This window comes from Sinohyriopsis cumingii, chromosome 1 (genome assembly GCF_028554795.1).
Source record: "Sinohyriopsis cumingii isolate HCF-2022 chromosome 1, ASM2855479v2, whole genome shotgun sequence".
In the NCBI taxonomy this organism is placed as follows: Eukaryota; Metazoa; Mollusca; class Bivalvia; order Unionida; family Unionidae; genus Sinohyriopsis; species Sinohyriopsis cumingii.
In genome coordinates this window covers 61,241,805-61,263,393 of record NC_142961.1, presented here as the reverse complement: position 1 = coordinate 61,263,393, position 21,589 = coordinate 61,241,805, and the positions used below count along the sequence as shown (strand labels likewise).

Sequence of the window (21,589 nt, the reverse complement as noted above, 5' to 3'; positions counted from 1 at the left end):
TATTATCCCTTGATTTTACTTATTTTGAGGCCGAGATGAGATGAAATTATGGTACCATTTCTGTGAAGATCTAAATGATATGTATTATTAGATTTATAGAAACTAAACAAACAATGCCATTTCTGAAAATGGGAAACTATCAAAATTAATCTTTGTTTACAATGTTTATCTATCTATCATGTGAACAGATAAATTCAGGTGTAGATTTCAGTAAGATGTAACAACTGCATCGAGTGTGAACTAATATATATACATGCTTATAGGGGGTTTCACGGTTAGTATCTCCTCTTGAAAACACCAGACGGCATATTGGTGCAACTCACTTCCGGATAGTTCAATCAATTAAGATGGCAGATGTAGATCAATAAAATGTGACAGACCGCTCACATTATGCAAGCAGGATTGATATCTCACTATCTTAAAAAGAAATTCTATCAATATTTGATCATTTTTTTCCCCATATTTTTTTTTCTCTGACTAACTTGTGCTGCTCCCAGCTTTCAAATAAATATTATCTGCCCATTTCAGAACTTCTTTATCTTACCATTACTACCTTATGCTCTAAAAAGTTTTTGCAATTTATCTCAATTGAAGAATAAAGAAAACATGTTTATTTTGTACAGATTCAATCGTTGCTGTTAATGGAGGAGGTTAAACGACAATGAGAAAAAATTCTAACTTCTGAAGGCTTTTTAATAATTGATTTAGACTGTTGCTTTTCTATTAATGTTCACTATATTTTTCATGAAATAACTTGAGTTTTTTTCAAAATGCACAAATGTCAACCACGCTTGAACAGACAGGCGCACATATGAGTCTCCTTGGTGATTATTTTATTTCCTTGAACGATTGGAAATTTTAGAGTATACAATTTGGAGAAATATCGATGTTAGACACGCTATGCATGTACAGGACATTTTTGGCTCTCACCTACCTGTCTGTCTCTATGTCTGTCTTCTTTCATCTAGTGCATGGGTATGTATATCCTTGAATGAATGTGTGTTCGCATACGTATATTACATAAACATACTTCTGGTCAAAAACGAGTATAAAATGATGCTAAGACAGAAAGAGTGACGGATAGATAAAGACAACAAATATGAATATTTGTGAGTATCCATTTATTACTGACTTGTATAGTATGTTCTTACAAGCAGTCTCTTTTTTAAATCATACTGTTTGCAATTTTACATCCGGTCACGAGGATTAATATTGATTTAAAAGGCAAACCAAAGTAATATGACGGAATCTGTGAAATAATTGGATCTTTAAAACTTACATATTTGATGCAAGGAAAGTTAAACAGAATTAAACTAATTTTAAGAAGGCTGTTCTAGATGAACTTGCTGGTGGCAATCAGAAATGTTGTCTAAAGACCCAACCAAATTTGAGAGTTATTACGTGTCAGCATAAGCAAAGAAAAATCATGCTGAAATTTATTGCATGTACTGTCCGATATCTGATGTTTCAAAAGTCAAAAAGAAAATGAAACAACAAAAAAAACGTCATTGGGCATGTTATTTAATCTGAATATTGTACAATATTTACACCCAAATATGAATAAATATTCTGTCTGTATTAATTACACTCCTTTATCGTTATGATAGCTAATGTAATTATTGCTTTGTTAAGTTCCTCTGAATATATTAAAATAATGTGTTCCATTAAAAAAAAATAAAAAAATTTCTGGTTTAAAATATTCAGCATTACAAATCAGCTGATGTATCGAATTTGTGTTATAATTTTCTTATCGTACTTGTGTTTTAACTTTCTTAACACGTGTTATAAACGAACTATTAGCCTTGCAAAAATAACAGAGAGAAGGATATATCAACATATGAAAAATGCAAATTGTTGAGATTGTTTTCGTTTAAGTTATATAACCAAAAATGTGCAATAAATATTTAAAATCGGACAGCAGAGTGAAATGTTCCTACAAATGTATCTGAAATTATGGATAATGAATTTATATTATCAGGTATGGACAGTGTATTCAATTTAATTATTTAATATAATTTAAGTATGGAAAGTAAATATTTAATTATCTGAGTATGGACACTGAATCTAATTATCTGATTTAATGTCTATAATTATTCTCCTAGTATGAACAAAAGATGTTTGACATATATAATTGATTCATTGGTTTAACCATAATAATCTGTAGTACAGCTAAGATACCTTCCTTTGTTGACTTTATGTTTCCCTAACCAAGTGTAGCACGGTGAACTATTCGGAACTGGAAATCTTTTGTGGGCATGCGCATTGGAGCTAAGGGAGGTAATTTTAGGCGCTACGATCAGTAACTCTCTTGCAACCATGAAACCCCCTATAAGTCGAGTCCAACTATAAAAATGTGTATTTACTGCAATCATTTGTTGTCAGCCAAGTTTGGCAATCATTTGTTGTGAACCAAGTTTGGGAATCATTTGTTGTTGACCATGTTTAATAATTCTTTGTTGTTGACCAAGTTTGGCAATCATTTGTTGTGAACCATGTTTGGCAATTATTTCTTGTTGACCTAGTTTGGGAATCATTTCTTGTTGGCCATGTTTAGCAATTCTTTGTTATTGACCAAGCTTGGCAATCATTTGTTGTGAACCAAGTTTGGCAATCATTTGTTGTCAGCCAAGTTTGGCAATCATTTGTTGTTGACCAAGTCTGCCAATCACTTGTCAGCCAAGTTTGGCAATAATTTGTTGTGAACCAAGTTTGGCAATAATTTGTTGTGAACCAAGTTTGGAAACCATTTGTTGCTGACCAAGTTTGGCAATTCTTTGCTGTTGTCCAAGATTGGCAATCCTTTGTTGTTGACCAAGTTTGGCAATCATTTGTTGTGAACCACGATTGGCAATCATTTGTTGTCAGCCAAGTTTGACATTCATTTGTTGTGAACCAAATTTGGCAATTATTTGTTGTGAACCAAGTTTGGCAATCATTTATTACTGACCAAGTTTGGCAATCAATTGTTGCTGACCAAGTCTGGCAATCAAACGTTGATCAAGTTTGGCAATCATTTGCAGTCAGCCAAGTTTGGCAATCCTTTGTTGTTGACCAAGTTTGGCAATTCTTTGTCACTGACCAAGTTTGGCAATCCTTTGTCGTTGACCAATAGCCAAAATTGCAGGGCTGCTGGATGTAATTTCTTATTTATAAACTGTATAAACAGCAAATCCTGCCTTAGCAGACACTTCCATGTTAGGATCACCTGAAGATAAACAATTATGGTTATGGGTAATGTTCGAATTTGGGTAAAATATAAAGGTCAGATCAGTTCATCAGATATGATCAACCACTGATTTGAATTGGTTATGGATATTTACTATATTGTTCATGGACATTGTCATTTTTGCTCAACTTGAAATGTGAGTTTGGAAAAGTTAAAAAATTTTAAAAAATTTGCTTGCAATTTTGTTGACACTAATGTTGTCATGTCACTCTGTCATACTTAACAATAAAATCTAAAAATAACAAAATTTGGAGATATTTTTCACTGTGAGCTTTTATTTGGTTTCCTTTGCAGGACAATCTGTAGTGTAATGCCAAGTGAAGAATTAAGAGGAACAACTTTATGTAGAGATGAGTTGAAAAACATTTTTAAATTAAATAATTTAGTTTTGATATTGTTTTCTTTAATGCCATCAACTTCAAACATTTATTTATCTATAATAAACACAAGTAAGAATTACATCTTGTGCAAACCCAGCCCCAGTTTCACTACATACCTCAAAATTTCTTCCTCCAATCGATATTTTAAAACATGTATTTTATTTGCTTGTTTGGTAACAATATTTTCATTGTACAAACAATCTGCATCAGGAACTGAATTACAGTCATACAATTTTGCAATCTCTCAACTCTCTTTTTCAAGAATAAAATCTGCATGCGTTAAATTTAAAAACCAAAATGTGATTTTACATCGCTTCCACTATTTCAGTCTCTGACATAAATATTGATATATTTTGAAACATTGGTAGGATTAGAAATATTGAGAATTTTATTGAGGCTGGGGCTTGGCCCCTAATCTGAGGCCTAGACAGGTTGTAAAATGGCACATGATGATTCAAAGCACCATGTATGGAAGATTTATGTATCATTTTATATAGCTATTTAATAAGTTTTTCAAACATATTACTCCCAATAATCGAATGCCAGATTTAATTGTATTTTAAATGCTACATATGCTAAGATACAATTTTCGTTAAAGGGAAACAATTCAAATTATCTTTAAATATTTGTTTATCTGTGATTGGCACAGCTGAAGCCTGGAGTGGGTCAATTTTGTATTGGACAACTGGTTCATGTGTCAGCTTGCTTCTTTTCTGTGGAATAGCCTCATCATTCTTGTCACATGCAGGTGTGGATCTTCCTACCACCTAGAAGTAAAAATATGAGAAGCAGAAAAAAATTAGAATCTTTTTAGTGATTCAGATTTTGTGGTTTTGGTGTGCACACATAGACAATACAAGAGAATTAAAGCACATATTAAGTTTCTTCATTTCATATGCAGCTTTTGTAAGAATCATAGGAGGAAATTTTAATTTATTTATAATATGTTCGTTGTACATAGGGTGATAAATGTTTTATCTAAAACACAGTACCTTGAGGATTAGGTAAATTAATCAAGGACATGAATATTTAAATAATTCTGTTAGATTATGTGAAACTTTCAAGGACTTAAGCGATATTTTACATTTGCGGGATTACCTTGAAGTAAAAACATTTGGATTTCGAACTCTGAGTCTTCAGTGGTGCTAGCACATAAACACATTAGAACATTCATTCAGAATACCTTTGGATAGTTTCTGGATTGATGTAAAATTGATAGTAAAATTTAGGACAACATTCTAGGAATTCATACAAAAGTTATTTTTAAATCTTTCACTTTGTTTGATTTGATATTTTAGGGAAATAAATTTATATTTTAGAAATATGAATGCTTGTTGGGTTTTACCTTTTCTTGTTACTGAGTTTAAATCTCTAGATATAACAAAATTAATGGAGCTAGTCTTGGAATTTTAATTCCAGTTTAATATTTTCAGGATTTGAATTTATTTGAATATTTTTCAGAATGTTCATATTTCAGAGATTACTATTGTCCTTATTAGCCTTGACACTCTCATGGGTTAGAGGTCAAAAAGAACATGCTTACCAATGTCTAATGCCACATTTACATAAAAAATATTGAAGATTTAATGTATTTATGTCGCCGTTTAAAATTTGTGTACCTTCAGCAAGAATGATCATATTTTGACAAACTTAATTTTTATTAGAAAAATACGGCTTAAGAGCTGATCACAAGTTCCTAGATTTAGATCCCACTGCACATTTCTCTAGAAAGTAGCTCTCAGAGACTTATTCATCAATTTGTTTACCAAGGTTCTCTGCTTCCTATAGTTTTCCCATGCTTTTCTATGTGGGTATATTTTATTGGAGAATGTTTGTCTATAACATTTAACAGCACTTTTTAAAATTAACATTCAGAACTGAGAAATGAGTCATTATTGGAAGAAAGGACAGAAAAAGAAGGATTTTGTAAATCATTTACAAAGTCAATCACATCAAAAACTTTTATATGATATTTTTTCCCTGGATACAGATTGCACAGTGTATCTGAACTGAGTAAAACTAGATTATGATTAAGATGCTTCCTCCTACATCCAGACAGTCACCATCATCTTAGAAAGTCACTAATCCTAGTAGTCACATTTAAAGTAGCAATGCACTGGGTTTGTTTATCTGTAAGAATGTGATTAACACAAGATAGATTAATGTTCACTTTACAGATTGGGGGTGGAAGTGGTGGATGTAAAAACAAAAGAAAATTACTGTAAATAAAACATTTGGTGTGTTGTAATAAAAAATAGCTGAAATGCAGTACTTTCAACAAGTAAACAAGATACTGTTAGTCAACAAATATAACAGAAAGATGACTTTTTTCATCCCAAACACTAATTCTTGTATCAATTCTTTCAGAGCTTTTTTCCATAACATATTCTCTCAGTAGAACAGTTTGAACACACTGCAACAACAGATTAAAGTACTGAGCTATTATTTTCTTCAATAAATCTGAGTAACATAATTTTTAATATTAGTACACACAAACTCTGAAATCAGCCACACATCCGCTATTTTGTTTACATCAGTGTCCATGACCATTTTATTATAAGAAAAAGTCAGAGCTGATAGATGCTCAAACCTGCCATAACTTTAGTTAAAAGTACCACAAGGGACCAGTCTACATAACACCTTGCTGGAAATTATCCATCATGATTTTGTTTTAGAGAACAAGCAAATTTGTAATGGAATTTTCTCTGTATAGATGACTGTCTGCAACACATAATCTGTCTGTGTAGGCTGGGATGTAGACAGCATGGAAAATGTTGTCTAATATCAGTGCCTTTTCTGACCTGTACTTTTTCAAAGTAGGAATCAATATGTGCTAGTAAACATTTCATACTAAAGGAAGAAGGTGTACAGAAAGTCATACCTGTAGACTTAGCTTTTTTTGGACATTCCCCAGGGAAGTGGCAAACCATTTCTTTAGGTCATCATGTGTTAGGGTCTTCAAGATCTTGATCTGAAAAAGGTGTAAAGGATTATACAGTAGGTCAAGACAGGACTGCACCATAATTATCAGTAAAAAGAAAAATTAGTCTCATAATGGAAATGGTTTTCTACTGGATGGGATGTACTTTGCAGATTTTTCTGATGCTATTACAAGAGTAGTTGTAGCATTTTACTTCAAGTACTAATCTGATACGCAAACCAGAATGTTGTGACAAAGGAAACATTGCACTACTGGACTGTAAGTCTATAAGCCATAATGTTGTGACAAAGAAAATATCACACTACTGGATAGTTACGCTATAAGCCAGAATGTTGTGACAATGGAAACATGACACTACTGGACAGATAGGCTGTAAAACAGAATGTTGTGACAAAGGAAATATAATAATGGACCGTAAGGCTGTAAGCCAGAATGTTATGACAAATAAAACATGACACTACTGGACAGTTAGGCTGTAAAACAGGATGGTGTGACAAGGTAAACATCATACTACTGGACTGTAAGGCTATAAGCCAGAATGTTGTGACAAAGAAAACACCACACTACTGAACAGTAAGACTGTAAGCCAGAATGTTGTGACAAAGGAAACATCACAGCAATGGACCGTAAGGCTGTAATTTGGAATGTTGTGACAAAGAAAACAAATAACATTACAGGACCATACCATAAGGCTATAAGCAAGAATGTTGTGACAAAGAAAACATTACTACTGGACCATAAGGCTGTAAGCCAGAATGTTGTGCAAAATAAAACATCACAGTACTGGACAGTAAGGCTGTAAAACAGAATATTGTGCGAAATAAAACATCACAGTACTGGACAGTAAGGCTGTAAGCCAGAATGTTGTGCCAAATAAAACATCACAGTACTGGACAGTAAGGCTGTAAGCCAGAATGTTGAGACAAAGAAAACATCACACTACTGGACCGTAAGGCTGTAAGCCAGAATGTTGTGACAAATAAAACATCACAGTACTGGACAGTAAGGCTGTAAGCCAGAATGTTGTGTGAAATAAAACATCACAGTACTAGACAGTAAGGCTGTAAAACAGAATATTGTGCGAAATAAAACATCACAGTACTGGACAGTAAGGCTGTAAGCCAGAATGTTGTGACAAATAGAACATCACAGTACTGGACAGTAAGGCTGTAAGCCAGAATGTTGTGCGAAATAAAACATCACACTACTGGACCGTAAGGCTGTAAAGTGGAATGTTGTGACAAAGAAAACATCACAGTACTGGACAGTTAGGCTGTAAATTGCAATGTTGTGAAAAGAAAAAAAACTAATGGACTATAAGGCTGTAAGCTGGAATTTTGTGACAATGAAAACATTATACTATTGGACAGTAAGGATGTAAAACAGAATGTTGTGATGAAAAAACATACACTATTGGACAGTAAGCAGTTGGGAAATACTGCTAAATTAGACCAATCATTACAAAGATAAAACCTTATTTTTGTGAACTTCACAATTTTCTAAACTGATTTTTTTTATAATGTTATGTTGCAAATAACATATAAGACAATTAGGAACAGTTTACAGATTTTTTTCCTGAAAACTATTTGTCAGTATCACAGTTCAGGTTATGTAACACTAACGTGACTTCAAAGCTGGCACCACGGTTACCATATCAAATGGCAGAGGCACCATAAATATGTATACTGAGAACCAACCAGACTCCAGTTCAAATTATGTATATTTTACACTATGGATAATTTGCTATGGTGAGATTTTCAAGATGGCCACCATTGTTATTGTATTAATTTACTGCAGGAGATCATTTGCATTAACAAGTATCATTGGGATAATTATGCAAATAATGTTATATAAGAATCTTTGCAGTGGTTTGGAAGGAGTAGCAATGACAAGATTTCCAAAGAGGTCACAGTAGTTGCAACTATACAATGAATGCCTACATGGCAATATTTTCATACAGGATCAATAAAACCTTAGGATGAGAACAGTTCTATAACCATTCAGAAGGTGGTTTAGGATGGCAGCAATAACCAATAATAGCTGGAGGGTAGATGATAAATTGATTACAGACACAGGTCATCACATAAGCTCATGCAACTTTAAACCACTGGAGTTAATTAAGGAATGACACAACATACATCCCCACCACCTTTTAATGATGCATAATTAAAATATCCTATGGTCCCTCACTCTGAATTTTATACTACTTTAGCTAGTACCCTATAGTGTAGCACTCTCAATTTGTTTACTACTTAAGCTAACACCCTATAGTGTAGCACTCTCAATGTTTTTACTACTTAAGTTAACACCCTATAGTGTAGCACTCTCAATGTTTTTACTACTTAAGCTAACACCCTGTAGTGTTAGCACTCTCAATTTGTTTATTACTTAGCAGCCATCCATTTAGTACATGCACATGGAGGGGGGAGGGAGAATGATACTGATAACGTACACACACATAGGAAATGGTGGGGGGGGGAAGAAACCTCGATAATAATTTGTCTAATATGTAACCTGCTCAAGTGGGTTCTGATGGCATTTGAATTTTAGCAGACACTAGACAAACTTTTTAAAGTTACGCAGGTTATGTCTTTGATGCAGCCAGTCATTCAACGTCAGTGGACTATCTGTTTTATTAAACACGTTAATATTAATCCTTGATCGTTTCTGCATGGAATAAATATAGGTCATTCTATAGAATTTGGGTGTGTGTGCGTCAAGTGAACTTATGTAGATGTGTGTGTGTGTAAAAAAGTATGCATGTGTACAGGGAGGGTTCAAACTTGGCCAAATTTTTGCATACGTACTAAATGGATGGCCCCTTAAGCTAGAGCAGCACTTTCATTTTTATACTACTTATGTTGCACTTCTGTTTCCATGGTAACCTAACAAATAGTTAAAATAGAAAATTTCATGTATGAAAAAGCGCCTCTATGCAGTTTGCTTGACATGTGTACATGGTCTGGTTGAAATATCTTGAAAAGTTTGAAAGTTGTCCTCTGGAAAAAAATTGTCAATGGTCCAACATACACAGTGATAGCTGTAACTCTCCACCCCATATTACATACTGGGAGATACAAACCTAAGAAGACAAAGACATATTCATCTCATGATCTGCCAAAATGTTTGCAAGGAGATGGAATAATTTGTAAAAGATTTCACATGTAAGAAGCTTATATTAAAAAAGCATACAGATAAGTTTTAGCCATCATGAGCTTTGCTCTGGAAAGGAAAGTCTGAATGGTGGGCAGATGATGAACAAAGGAATGACAAAAACATTAAAAATACAGTGAAATTGGCTTTTGTAGCCCTGAAAAGAGGGGACTGGCATATAGTAGAGTTGACGAACAATCAAGTATATATGGCGAACAAGCAAATAAGAATCAGCAGTGTGCAAGAAAACAACCAACAATGAGCACCAATGATACCATGTTGGAACACAAGGTCAGAAAAAAAACCAACAAAGAAAACATGATCCACAACTGATGAAATTCATACAGGTAGGATTTGATAAATGTGGGTACTTGCCCCCAATGAATTGAAAAAAAAAAGGGGGGGTTCAATATAGCCATAAGGGGCGAGGGCCTTCCAGTATGGTGTAAAACAAAAAACTCAATGTATTCAAAAAGAGCAATAGCAAGTATAATAAGTGCATATATTATAGTATAACACTTAAAACTGAAATCAAAGTCTTATGTTTTCTAATAACATTCTATCTACACACTAAGATTCATCCTAATGTGATTGAAGAACTTATTCAAAGGGGAAATCACTCTGTTTAATGCATAAATAAGTACTCTAAACTGATGTACAAATTTAACAGCTCAACAAATGCAAAATATACTCACAAAAACCAATCCTGACATTAATAGGCTGATATTCACAATGGACCAGCAAAAGCATTATAACAAAATCAGCTTTTACTATATCACTGAATGGTTTCTTGATTCAACTATATGTTGTTGCTTGACTTCTTCACTTGAAATTCAGATATAGAAGTTTAGGTGTACATACCTCCTTAAGATGTCTATCAAATATGTAGGTCTGTTCCTGAACCTCCTTCCAGTGTCTTGCTACCTCGTCACACAGACTGGCATCTTCACTGCTCTTGATTGCTATCAGAGCTGAAACCTAAAATATAAGTAAACAAAGTGATCAATGTGCACCACAACAGGCACGTGTTAAAAGGACATAAAATTGGTCAGTGAACCATATCTCTCATACATGACATCAACCAGCACTCTCCAATAACAGTAAGATGCCTATATATTTCCAAATCAGAAACACCAGAGGAATTGTCAAAAATTAGGTCACAGTGTATTAAGTGTTATGCATGATACATGAAAATGAACAGGACACACACACACACAGATGTCAGAGAATTGATACAAGTTTTGCTGACATTATCTATTTATTCCTTGCCCCCAAACTTAACAACTAAAAGAACACACTTGAAAATATGTCCCAAAAATAAAAGTATAAAAATTAAAATAATGCAAACCCCTCAAACAAATCTGAAATACTTCTTCAATCTTTAATTTCAGAATGTCATAAATTATTTTACTCTTCTTTCCTTGGTTGTTGCTCTTAGCTTTTGAACAAATACAATAGCAATAGTCCTCCTCTTGAACGGAACCCCTGACCAGTGGCCACCCACTTCTTACAGCCAGAATCCCTTGGCACCAATAAGTTTGGGTTCAAAAGTACCCCTTAAGAACAGCCACACCTCAAACGCTACCAGTGGCAGGCATATTAGTACAAAAATGGAAAATGTTCCCCTCACAAGTGGCCACTTTTTATTTCAAATGTATCCAGAACTAATTATTAATTCATATTGTGATGTAAGGTAAGTAATCAGATTATCTCTATCGTCGATACATGTCTCCCAATGTCAAGTTTCCGTTACTGAAAGAAGCGTTTACTACAGTACATATAACACTAAGATTAATATTATATTATTGTCTATAAAAGCCAAAATTTACAGGAAATGGGCTCAGCAATGTTATGATAGAGTTTTGGGCTTCACACATCTGTCGAGTTCTTCTCTTTGATGATTACAACCGGACGCAATTGTCAAGATCATAACAGGATCAGCATAGGCTAAAAATAGATTTTGTGCATTAACACACATACAAAGAAATTAACCTTTAACAAATCAGGATACCAAAGACCGAAAAATAATGTGACAACACATGTATCACTTCCTTTATGAAGAAGGCATTTCATCCACTCTACAAAAGTTTCATCTGCATAACTAAATTGCATACAGTTAGCAACATCCAAATAAATCATTACCAAACATTAGCATGTCATCACGTAAAGGGAGACGTATTATTTTAGAAGAAAGTAGGTTATTCTACTCGACGACATCAGGTGAAGTGGGGACGGGGGACTTGCCAAACAATTTTATGTAAAAAAGACTTAAATAAAACAATTATATGTTAAAAAGACTTGAATAAATAACATCATAACTGATAAGGAGGTTATTCAGCAGCATTAAGAAAATGGAGCAAATGGAAAGAGAATTATCTATGTACCAAGATTTAAATGACATTTTTGAATGGTTTTGCAATGTGCATGACAACAATACCCGCTCCTCATATCACGCTTATGCCAAGAATAAGAATTATTCATGTATATTCAGTTGAAATAAGTCTATTGTTATATCAAGAAGAACCTTTTAATAATTAATGTTACTTTTAAAAAAAGATATTAAATGAAGATATTAAATGCTCTGAAGTATGTCACTTTCTTACTACATAAATTACATATAATTCTCACCAAAATATTTAGTACCCCTCTGGAAAGGCCACCCATCTCATAAGGCAACTTTCCCGGTGCAGAAGGGGTGGCCATATAAGAGGGGGACCACTGTAAATTCAAAGATCAGTGGGATGAGGATAAGTATCTATAGTCTAATCTACAGATAATAGCAAGTTAACATCACAGACCCTGATACCTGTGATATCAAGTAAACATCACAGACACTGATCAACTGGATGAGGGATATATACACACACACACACACACACACACACAGATATATATATATATATATATATATATATATATATATATATATATATATATATATATATATATATATATATATATATATATCTATGCTGTCTGATATACCTATGATATCAAATGAACATCAGAGACCCTGATCAGTTGCATGAGGGTCATAGATGATATCTAATGCACATCGTAGACTCTGATCAGCTACATGAGGGCTATACATAATATCAAGTGAAAATCTCAGATCCTGATCAGGTGGATAAGGTTTATACACACAGGTTAACTCTGTAGACCCCGAACAGCTGCATGAAGGTTATACATGATATCAAATGAACATCAGAGACCCTAATCAGCTACATAAGAATTATACACAAATATCTATGCTGTCTGTCCTACCTACGATTTCAAGTTTTCATACACCCTGACCAATTGGATGACGGATATACATGATATGAAGTGAATATCATAGACCCTGACTAGCAGGATGAGGGATATACATATGAAGTGAATATCATAGACCCTGACCAGCAGGATGAGGGATATACATGATATGAAGTGAATATCATAGACCCTGACCAGCAGGATGAGGGATATACATGATATGAAGTGAATATCATAGACCCTGACCAGCTGGATGAGGGATTTACATGATATGAAGTGAATATCATAGACCCTGATCAACTACATGAGGGTTAAACACATGTATCCATACTGTCTGATTTATATATGATAAAATGAGAACATCACAGACCCTAATCAGATGGTTGAGAGTTATACATGGTATAAAATTAATATCACATACATACATGCCAACCCAGAGAGAGGTCTGTATAAGTTTAATTTTTGCTAATATAAGTGGCAAAAAGCATAATCTGAGCATAAAAAGTGTAATCTACTTCACTGAGGTGTAATCTATATATTACTAGTACTAATATTAGTACCCCTACTTCACTGAGGCTGTGACATTGTAGCTAATATATTACATGCCATAACTGCACATTGTATGAAAAATGTATATTTAGTTTTACTAGTAACCTGGATCTGCTGGTGAATATATCTGGCAAAACGGACAAAATCCATGTGGATTAGAAACAGAATACAAACAAAAAACATGCTGACAAATTATTTACATTCAACACTCACTTTAACAAGTCTGCATGCCTAACTTTTGCAGAATGACTGTGAAGTCCAAAAACTGTGCAATTGGCATGATGAAGTGCTCAGTCTGAATGCTGTATTGCATCACTCTCATATTCCTCTTTACAAATTTGTAAAGCAGTGATGATTTGTCCTTATTCTGATCAGACAAGGCCCATCTGCCCAATGAATTTTTATCTACAAGTTGGCATGTGTGCAGATATACTTATCAGGTGGATGAGGGTTATACACAGGTTAACATTATAGACCCTGATCAGCTGGACGAGGATACACAGGTTAACATTATAGACCCTGATCAGCTGGATGAGGATACACAAAGGTTAACAGCTAAGGCCCTGATAAGCTGGATGATGGTTATATACAGTTTAACATCAAAGATCCCTGATCAGTGTGTTGATAGTTATACACACATAAATATGGTAAATGCACCATCTTACCATATCCTCAAACTCCTCTTGCGACATCTGCTCCACTATTTCTTTGGCCTCAACCAGGAATTCACCAATCATCTGGTCCACATGAGCTGCACTGAATATAGTGGAAAATAAAGTTATGTGGTAGACTGAAATAACACAAGGTGCATGAACATATATACAATCCAACCAATCATTTGGTCCACATGGGCTGCACTGAATATAGTGGAAAATAAAGTTATGTGGTAGACTGAAATAACACAAGGTGCATGTACATGTATACAATCCAACCAATCATTTGGTCCACATGGGCTGCACTGAATATATTGGAAAATAAAGTTATGTTGTAGACTGAAACAACATAAAGTGCATGTACATGTATACAATCCAACCTATCTCTATACCACCACATAATGCATAATCTGCTGAGTCATCCTTCTGTTTGCATGATGTTTTATGTAATGATGCCAACAAGGGGTTTTGAAACTTAAATCTCCAGCTAAGATAGTGTAAATGTAAATTGTACTGTAGCTGACATGATAAAAGATGAAATCAAATTAAAAAAATACAAATATGATTACTCTTAAATAAATATGAAATGTAACTGAAGACCTATTGCTATGGCTGTCCCGATGTGTATCACCTTTAAGGTCACTTGGTGAGGGTGGGGGTAGGTACATGGATGCATGTGTTTGTGTATGCAGTACAAATACTTTTCACCATATGGATCTACGTGTATCCGTAGTTACAGTTGATCTTGGAACTCATTTTTTTGTGAGAAATATCTAAGTGTATAAAATCTTTGAACTGAGAAGTGTAAGTACCGACTGCTTTGGGTTTAGAGAGTTAACCTTTGAAACCAGAAATTCTGGGTTCAAATCCAGGTCTAAGACGATGTTTCTTTTACTCAGCCACATTAGTGGGAAGCAAGACATAGCAGTCACTTGTCAGACTGCAGTGGCATGGCATTAGTTTTTGTTCAAAGTTTTTATTTACAATGTTCATAAACTTTCTTTGAGAGATTCTCATAATACATGGCAGAAACATTAAGAAGCTAGAACAATTTATTTTACAACACGCTTGCTCCTCTTATCTTTACAGTCATAAAATTTGCATTCAGGTTTTCGTTCAGTTCTTCCTTTGCTTCTACTTTCTAAACCCCTTCCTGAATTTTCTTTCTAGCAAATTAAGACAACATGTTTGCTGACTGCATTCTTGCTCTTTTGACCTCAGGATCAAAGTCTTAGTCACAGAAAATTTGTGTTAAGTTTTGGTTCTATTTGACTCATAGGTCCTCAAAGCCTTCATCTTTATGAAGCTAAGACAATTCACCTGGAGACATGTATGTTCACAGCCTTGGCAAAGTTACATTAAGATTTTGGTTAAAAAACTTAATTTGGTTTATTTCTTAAACCAAATCATGGAATTTCTTCATACTTGGAATGAATCATTATCACCCAAAAAAAACAATTCATTGGCATGCTTTCCCTTCTGACCTTTGGATTAAGGTCAGAGTCACAGAAAATTTGCATTTGGGTTTTGTTTTCGTCATTTGCTTGTATTTCCATAAACACCAACATGAATTTTGCAGCTAAATCATTATGAAGTTAAGACGTAAATCTGAAGAATTCTACAACATGTTCACTTAAGCTTCTGACTCTGAGGTGAAGCTCACATTTTACAGCAAGGCCCTGGTCTTCTTTTATTTTAGGATTCATTTTTTCTGTCTGTCCATGCATCCTTCTGTAAGTGAGAGAGTGTATGCTAGTTATACTTGCTTGATCCAATGTCCACTACAAACCTAAACTTGTCTTCTTGATATTCCACTGTGCAGGCCATTCCCAGAATGCCATGAGTGATAAGGTTTTCACAGAACACTGCGTAACCCAGCTGCTGTTTGGTCCTCAGAATGTTGAAGAAAGGCTCCCTAATCCTCATCTGTGAATAAGAAACAATCTAAGTCATAGAGAAAACTGAAAATTGACCATCATGTAACCATTAGCTTCAAAGTCAGTCAAAGCCCATTTCTTTCCACATAAAATATCTTTCATGTAAAATACATTCTAACTGCAAGGAGTGCACAGCCAGATGCCCTGTCCCATAATGCACCTGCAGTTCTTGATGTATGCCGTTTGTCCTACAAATTTCAAGTACCTGGCTCTGCATTCTTGACACTCAAGTACAAGTTTAAAGTTCCAAAACTTCAACCATATATAACTTTGATCAAAACTTTAGTTCCTCTACCATCATGCATAACTTCGAAGATGTAGGTTTAGTCCAAGCAGTTGGCATAATTTTGGAGTTCTAAATCTAGGACTCATTATTCTTGCTCAAATCATCTTAAGAATACGGTGACTGGCCCAGTATTCTTAAAATAGTTTGAGCAAGAAGCTCAAAGTCAAGAAACTCTGACAGTCTATAACTTTAACTAGAATATAGCTAGAATCACAGAATGTTCTGATATTTCTTAATTTTTGTCAAGAAGAATAGATATCTCTATTCCCAAAAAGATTTTGATCTGGTGACCTTGTGTATCATGTAAGAACGACAGCCTAATTCAAAAATGTATAATTTTGGATGAATACATCAAGCTCAGATACAGGAGGGTTTTTATACTGAGATTAAGGGTGCCTCTTGCCTCTCCTGTCACTATCAAATATTTGTGATTTTAGTAGCTTCTGTCTGATTGCCTCATAACTTCTGTGCAATTTCTGAATTGAAGAACATTATTTTGACGAGATCTGACAAATGATCTGCTGCCAAAAAAAGGAGATTAAGTTCATTCTGCTATAAAGCTGGCAAACAGTGTCTCAGCAACTGTAACTTTATCCACACTTTTGATGTAGAACCATTCAAATAGTGAAAAGGCACAGAAAAAAATCAAATTTGCAAGGCCTTAAAAAGGGTGTGCTTCCTAGCATGAGCAAACACTGTAACTGAAGTATGCCCAGAATTTGGCACCAATCCCATTACCTAAGGAAAGATGCCTATTGTCTGATTTTTGGTGCTAAAAACAAGCTTAGAAGGACTGGATGTGCACCTGATCAGTTAATGTATTTGAAGAAAAATGTATATGACCTCAGATAAAAACTGAGACTGCACTTGCCACAATGAGGTATATTGTTGTGACCAAGTGACACCCTTTTTGACTGTGAATTTGTATCTGAACCACATAAGATACAAAAAAATCAGTTTATCCTACATGGAAATCAACCTACCAGCAGGTAATAACTAATTGTTCTGTAATACTGTAGGATCATTTATTTTTGTGGGGATCAATTTTTGTGGTTTGTAAATAAAAACAAAGTCGTGGTTTTGCAAGTCAAACTTTGCATATTAATAGGTATTTCAATTTGTGGATTAACCCACACAAATACACAAAATAAAGAATACAAAAGACTAAAACTATGCTGATGCAAATGGCAGTCACTTTAATGCTTAAAACAATACTACCACCTGTATGAGCACAAATCAGAGACCTCACAAGTTGAATACTTATAGTGTGTGTGTGTGTGTGTGTGTGATTTGGATTTTTAACACAGCGTTAACAATTTTTCAGTCATATCGCTACAATGTCTGCAGTGTGGCAGCTTACAGTGATGTCTAGTACTGGGGTATCATGCCACAGACATTTAGCATGATGTCCCACCCAGACACATTATCCTGACACCAGGCCAACCAGTCCTAATACTAACCTCTTAAAGCAAGGCAGCTGTTAGTACCATTTTTGTAAGTCTTTGGTATGTCTCTGCTGGGGATCGAACCCACGACCTCCTGCATCCGAGGCAGATGCTCCAACCACTAGGTCACCAGAGCCATATGGATACTTATAATGTGTTTAATAATGAAAAGTGTCTTGAATGTAAGGACCAAACATCAAATTAAACATGACCATGAATTAATAAGAAAAGGTAAATTCAGTAATACAAAATGGCTTATTAAACTCACAGTAATGAAATATTCGATAATATTAATCCAAAAACACAACTTAAACTAATCCATTATTACTATGTAGTACACTATTCAAACAAGTATTTGCAATGATACACAAAATGGTCTATGAAACTGTTGAGTATTTTCTTGCAACTTGAGACTGCATAGTATAAGTTCAGAATCATGCAATAATATGAATCTAAATGTTTTAATATTGATAGCTGGAATATTCCCATCATAAGAAATGAAATAAAAATATTATGAAGGTATCACTAGAAGCTATTCTAAAAGGTCTTTGCTGTATTAGTTGGACATGTAGATAACAACAGAGGTCATGATTTCAATCAACATTACAACATCGATGACATTTATTTCACACATTACATCTGATTAAATCCTTAATAAAATAGCATACAAAAATTTAAGGGTGGCATTAAGATCAAAAGTATGATAACATAAACTATACACAACAGATGAAAAATACACCAGCAACACAACCATCACTGCCAAAGTACAACCAATACCAAAACTATCACCATCAATAACAGCAGCAACAACAACAACAACAATTAAAAATAATAATAATAATAATAATAATAATAATACAGAATTAATAATAATAATAATAATAATAATAATAATAAAGTAATAATAATAATAATGATAGGCTCCCTCTGCTACGACTCAGCAGGCCATGGAGTAATGGCATTTTGTTATTGGACTATGTCAATGACACCTATGAACATATTGTTTCCCCTGCTTGTGATGACAATGCTGGCACTGACAATCGGTATGATGACATCATTTGAATTCCTGTCTAAGAACATACTGTGTCCCCTGCTTGTGATGACAACGTTGGCATTGACAATTGGTACGATGACACTATTTGAATTCCTGTCTAGGAACATCCTGTGTCCCCTGCATGTGATGACAACGTTGGTATTGACAATCGGTATGATGACATCATTTGAATTCCTACATACTGTGTCTCCTGCTTGTGATGACAACATTGGCATTGACAATCGGTATGATGACATTGTTTGAATTCCTGTCTAAGAACATATGCTTGACCTGCTGGAGCCTTCTCTCAAGTTCTCTTTCAAGCTCAGAGGGAAAGAATTTTCTTATCTTCTGCACTCCTACGAAAACTGTTTGCTTCATAATAAAATATATCTTTCCGGTTGCCTCACATCTGTCAGCAAGTTCCAAAGAACTAGAAGTAAGATTTTCAATGTCTTTCTTCAGACTCCTTAATGTTTTTTCCTAAAGAATTTAAATACCTCTCTTCTACATTTCTCTTCTTGCTCCACTGTTCCTTTTCTTCTTATTCCTCCTCCTCTCTCAAGTACCTCATACAGACATTCCTTCTCTGGCAGAATTTATTATATCCTGAGTAATACACTTTCAAAATGACCTCTATTGACACAATGTACTCTTTAATACACCTCCTTGTAATAAGAGTCCCATCATTCTGACTTTCACAGATGATATCTTTGTTAACAACAGATGCTTGGCAATGACTCAAAATTGGCTGGTTTCTTGTAACTTGCCAAAGCTAAGGATATTTTTCTGCCATGGTAAATTTTGTTTCTTCAAGAATACTAACCCAATAATATTAACATTTGAAATATTAGTCTGCTAACTTGTGAATTCAACTCTACTAAAAGATGAAAATTGTCTTTTTCAGTCAATCTCATATATACAAAAGGCAATAACTCTTGCCTATTACTCCCCTTGCCATCACCAGGTGTTGCTATTTTTGTAGCCGAGTGATATACTAACATGGATGCTCACATGGCAGGGTGGTGGGGAGGGTTTTTAAGTAATGTGATTGGAGCAATTGGTACCAGGGATAGCTGTCCAACTGTCTCAGCATTGGTACTTTTTGAACAAACGGTCTGCCCAACTAGGATCTACAAGATCTTAGTGACAGTGCCATCTGTTTATCCATACAATCAGCAACATACCCTTACTATGACTGTATCTCCTGTTGTAGAAAAGTATCCTTCAGATTTGATGGTTTGTCCATGAAGAAGGGAGAGGAAAAAAGGAGAGGGGGTTGGATAAATGAAATCCCCTCCATAACGAGCTGGATAACCCAATCCTGTGAGCTTGAAATAAAAAATTGCAGAAGGCAGCCACCTACAGGTATGCTGTTGAGGTAGTGGGGTTGGTAGGTCATTGTCTAGAGTTAGAAGATTTCATGGTGGAAAAACTTGGTTTATTGCTGCATTTCTATGGTTGTCTCCTTGCTTGGTTAGACTGCTGTCTCCTGGCAATGGGCTGGGATTAATATTGCACATCTGACTGAAAAGATCCCCTGTCCGTAGTTTGCTTATTGTTCCTCCACAGTGGTGGTTCCTGACAGGTTCCAAATGCCTGTGTCAGTTGAGCTGCATGTTGAAGGGGCAGTTCCTGAACTACCTGCCTCTAAAACTCTTAAATTATTTCTCCAAAGAGTAATGGTGACCCAAATGTGGTCATCCATAAAGCCAGGGTCAAGTGACGTGGACCACAGACATGGGTCAATCATATCAATTTAAAGTTGTCCAAAGCAGTCAATGTATTGGCCTTTATATCCAACACTGAAGACATAGTGACTAAGTTCCAGACTAACTTTAGCAAACATTTGTGATACTACAGTCAATAGTTTCATAAACACGAGTCCCACAAAGGAATTGATGCTATACCAGCTGAAAAGAATTTCCAGGAATTCAAGATAAGACCATTTCTTCCTTTTCACTGCACAGTTCTGAAACTATCTTTGATATTCTTTATATAAGATTTTTAAATTAACTGCTATGGCAGATATATTGAATGTCAACTTGTCACCAATTTTATTTAAGACCACAAAGAATAATAATAAGTTTTATGGTGGAAACCCCCATGTTGATATGACTTTCCAGTTCAGGCAACAATAACAAGGTTTTCAAGATGGATGCTATGGTGGCCAAATTCAATTTTAGATTGGCAGCATTTCTATTTAGACAACATTTTCAGTGCTGATATAACAAGCTGTCTAGGATAAGTAGTCATAACATGATTTTCAAGATGGATGCTATTGTGGTTAAAAGTTTGATTTTGCTAGTTTCACTTTTTTACTTCAAACTAGACATCACAAAAAGTATTTCTTTGAAAACCAAATGCTGTTATTCATTCAGGAGAAACAATCATAAAAGTTTCAAGATTGCTACAATGGCAACCACTTAATATCAGAATGTCACTATTAGGACCAACTAGATTACAAAAAGTTGTTTAGTGAAAACCCCATGTTAATATTGCCATCCATTTAGGAGGAGTAGTGACAACAATATTTTCAAGATGGCCATACTGGATATCTGATCAATACCATTTTCATTTTGGACCATAAGAAATCTTCTGGTTAAAACCTACGGTAGTATTACTTTTCATTCAGGAGGATTAGAAATAACAACATTTTAAAGATGGTCACTGTGGCAGCTATATCAGACATCATCCTGACACCATTTTTATTTCAGACCAACTATCAGATATCATA

At 34.6% G+C, this 21,589-nt stretch overlaps 1 protein-coding gene across 3 annotated transcripts in view; it reads right to left on the bottom strand.

Moving 5' to 3' along the window:
* Positions 1-1,106: 1,106 nt before the first annotated feature.
* LOC149806959 (nardilysin-like) overlaps positions 1,107-21,589 on the bottom strand; it is a 133,871-nt gene continuing 113,388 nt past the window's right edge. For all 3 annotated transcript variants that reach the window (XM_089960151.1, XM_089960152.1, XM_089960153.1), the window contains 5 exons: positions 15,941-16,077; positions 14,164-14,254; positions 10,562-10,678; positions 6,488-6,577; positions 1,107-4,373 (listed from right to left, as the gene is read on the bottom strand). In XM_089960151.1, coding sequence (XP_089816277.1) covers positions 4,182-4,373; positions 6,488-6,577; positions 10,562-10,678; positions 14,164-14,254; positions 15,941-16,077 — 627 coding nt within the window. In that variant the 3' untranslated portion in view covers positions 1,107-4,181. The remainder of the gene's footprint in view (positions 4,374-6,487; positions 6,578-10,561; positions 10,679-14,163; positions 14,255-15,940; positions 16,078-21,589) is intronic.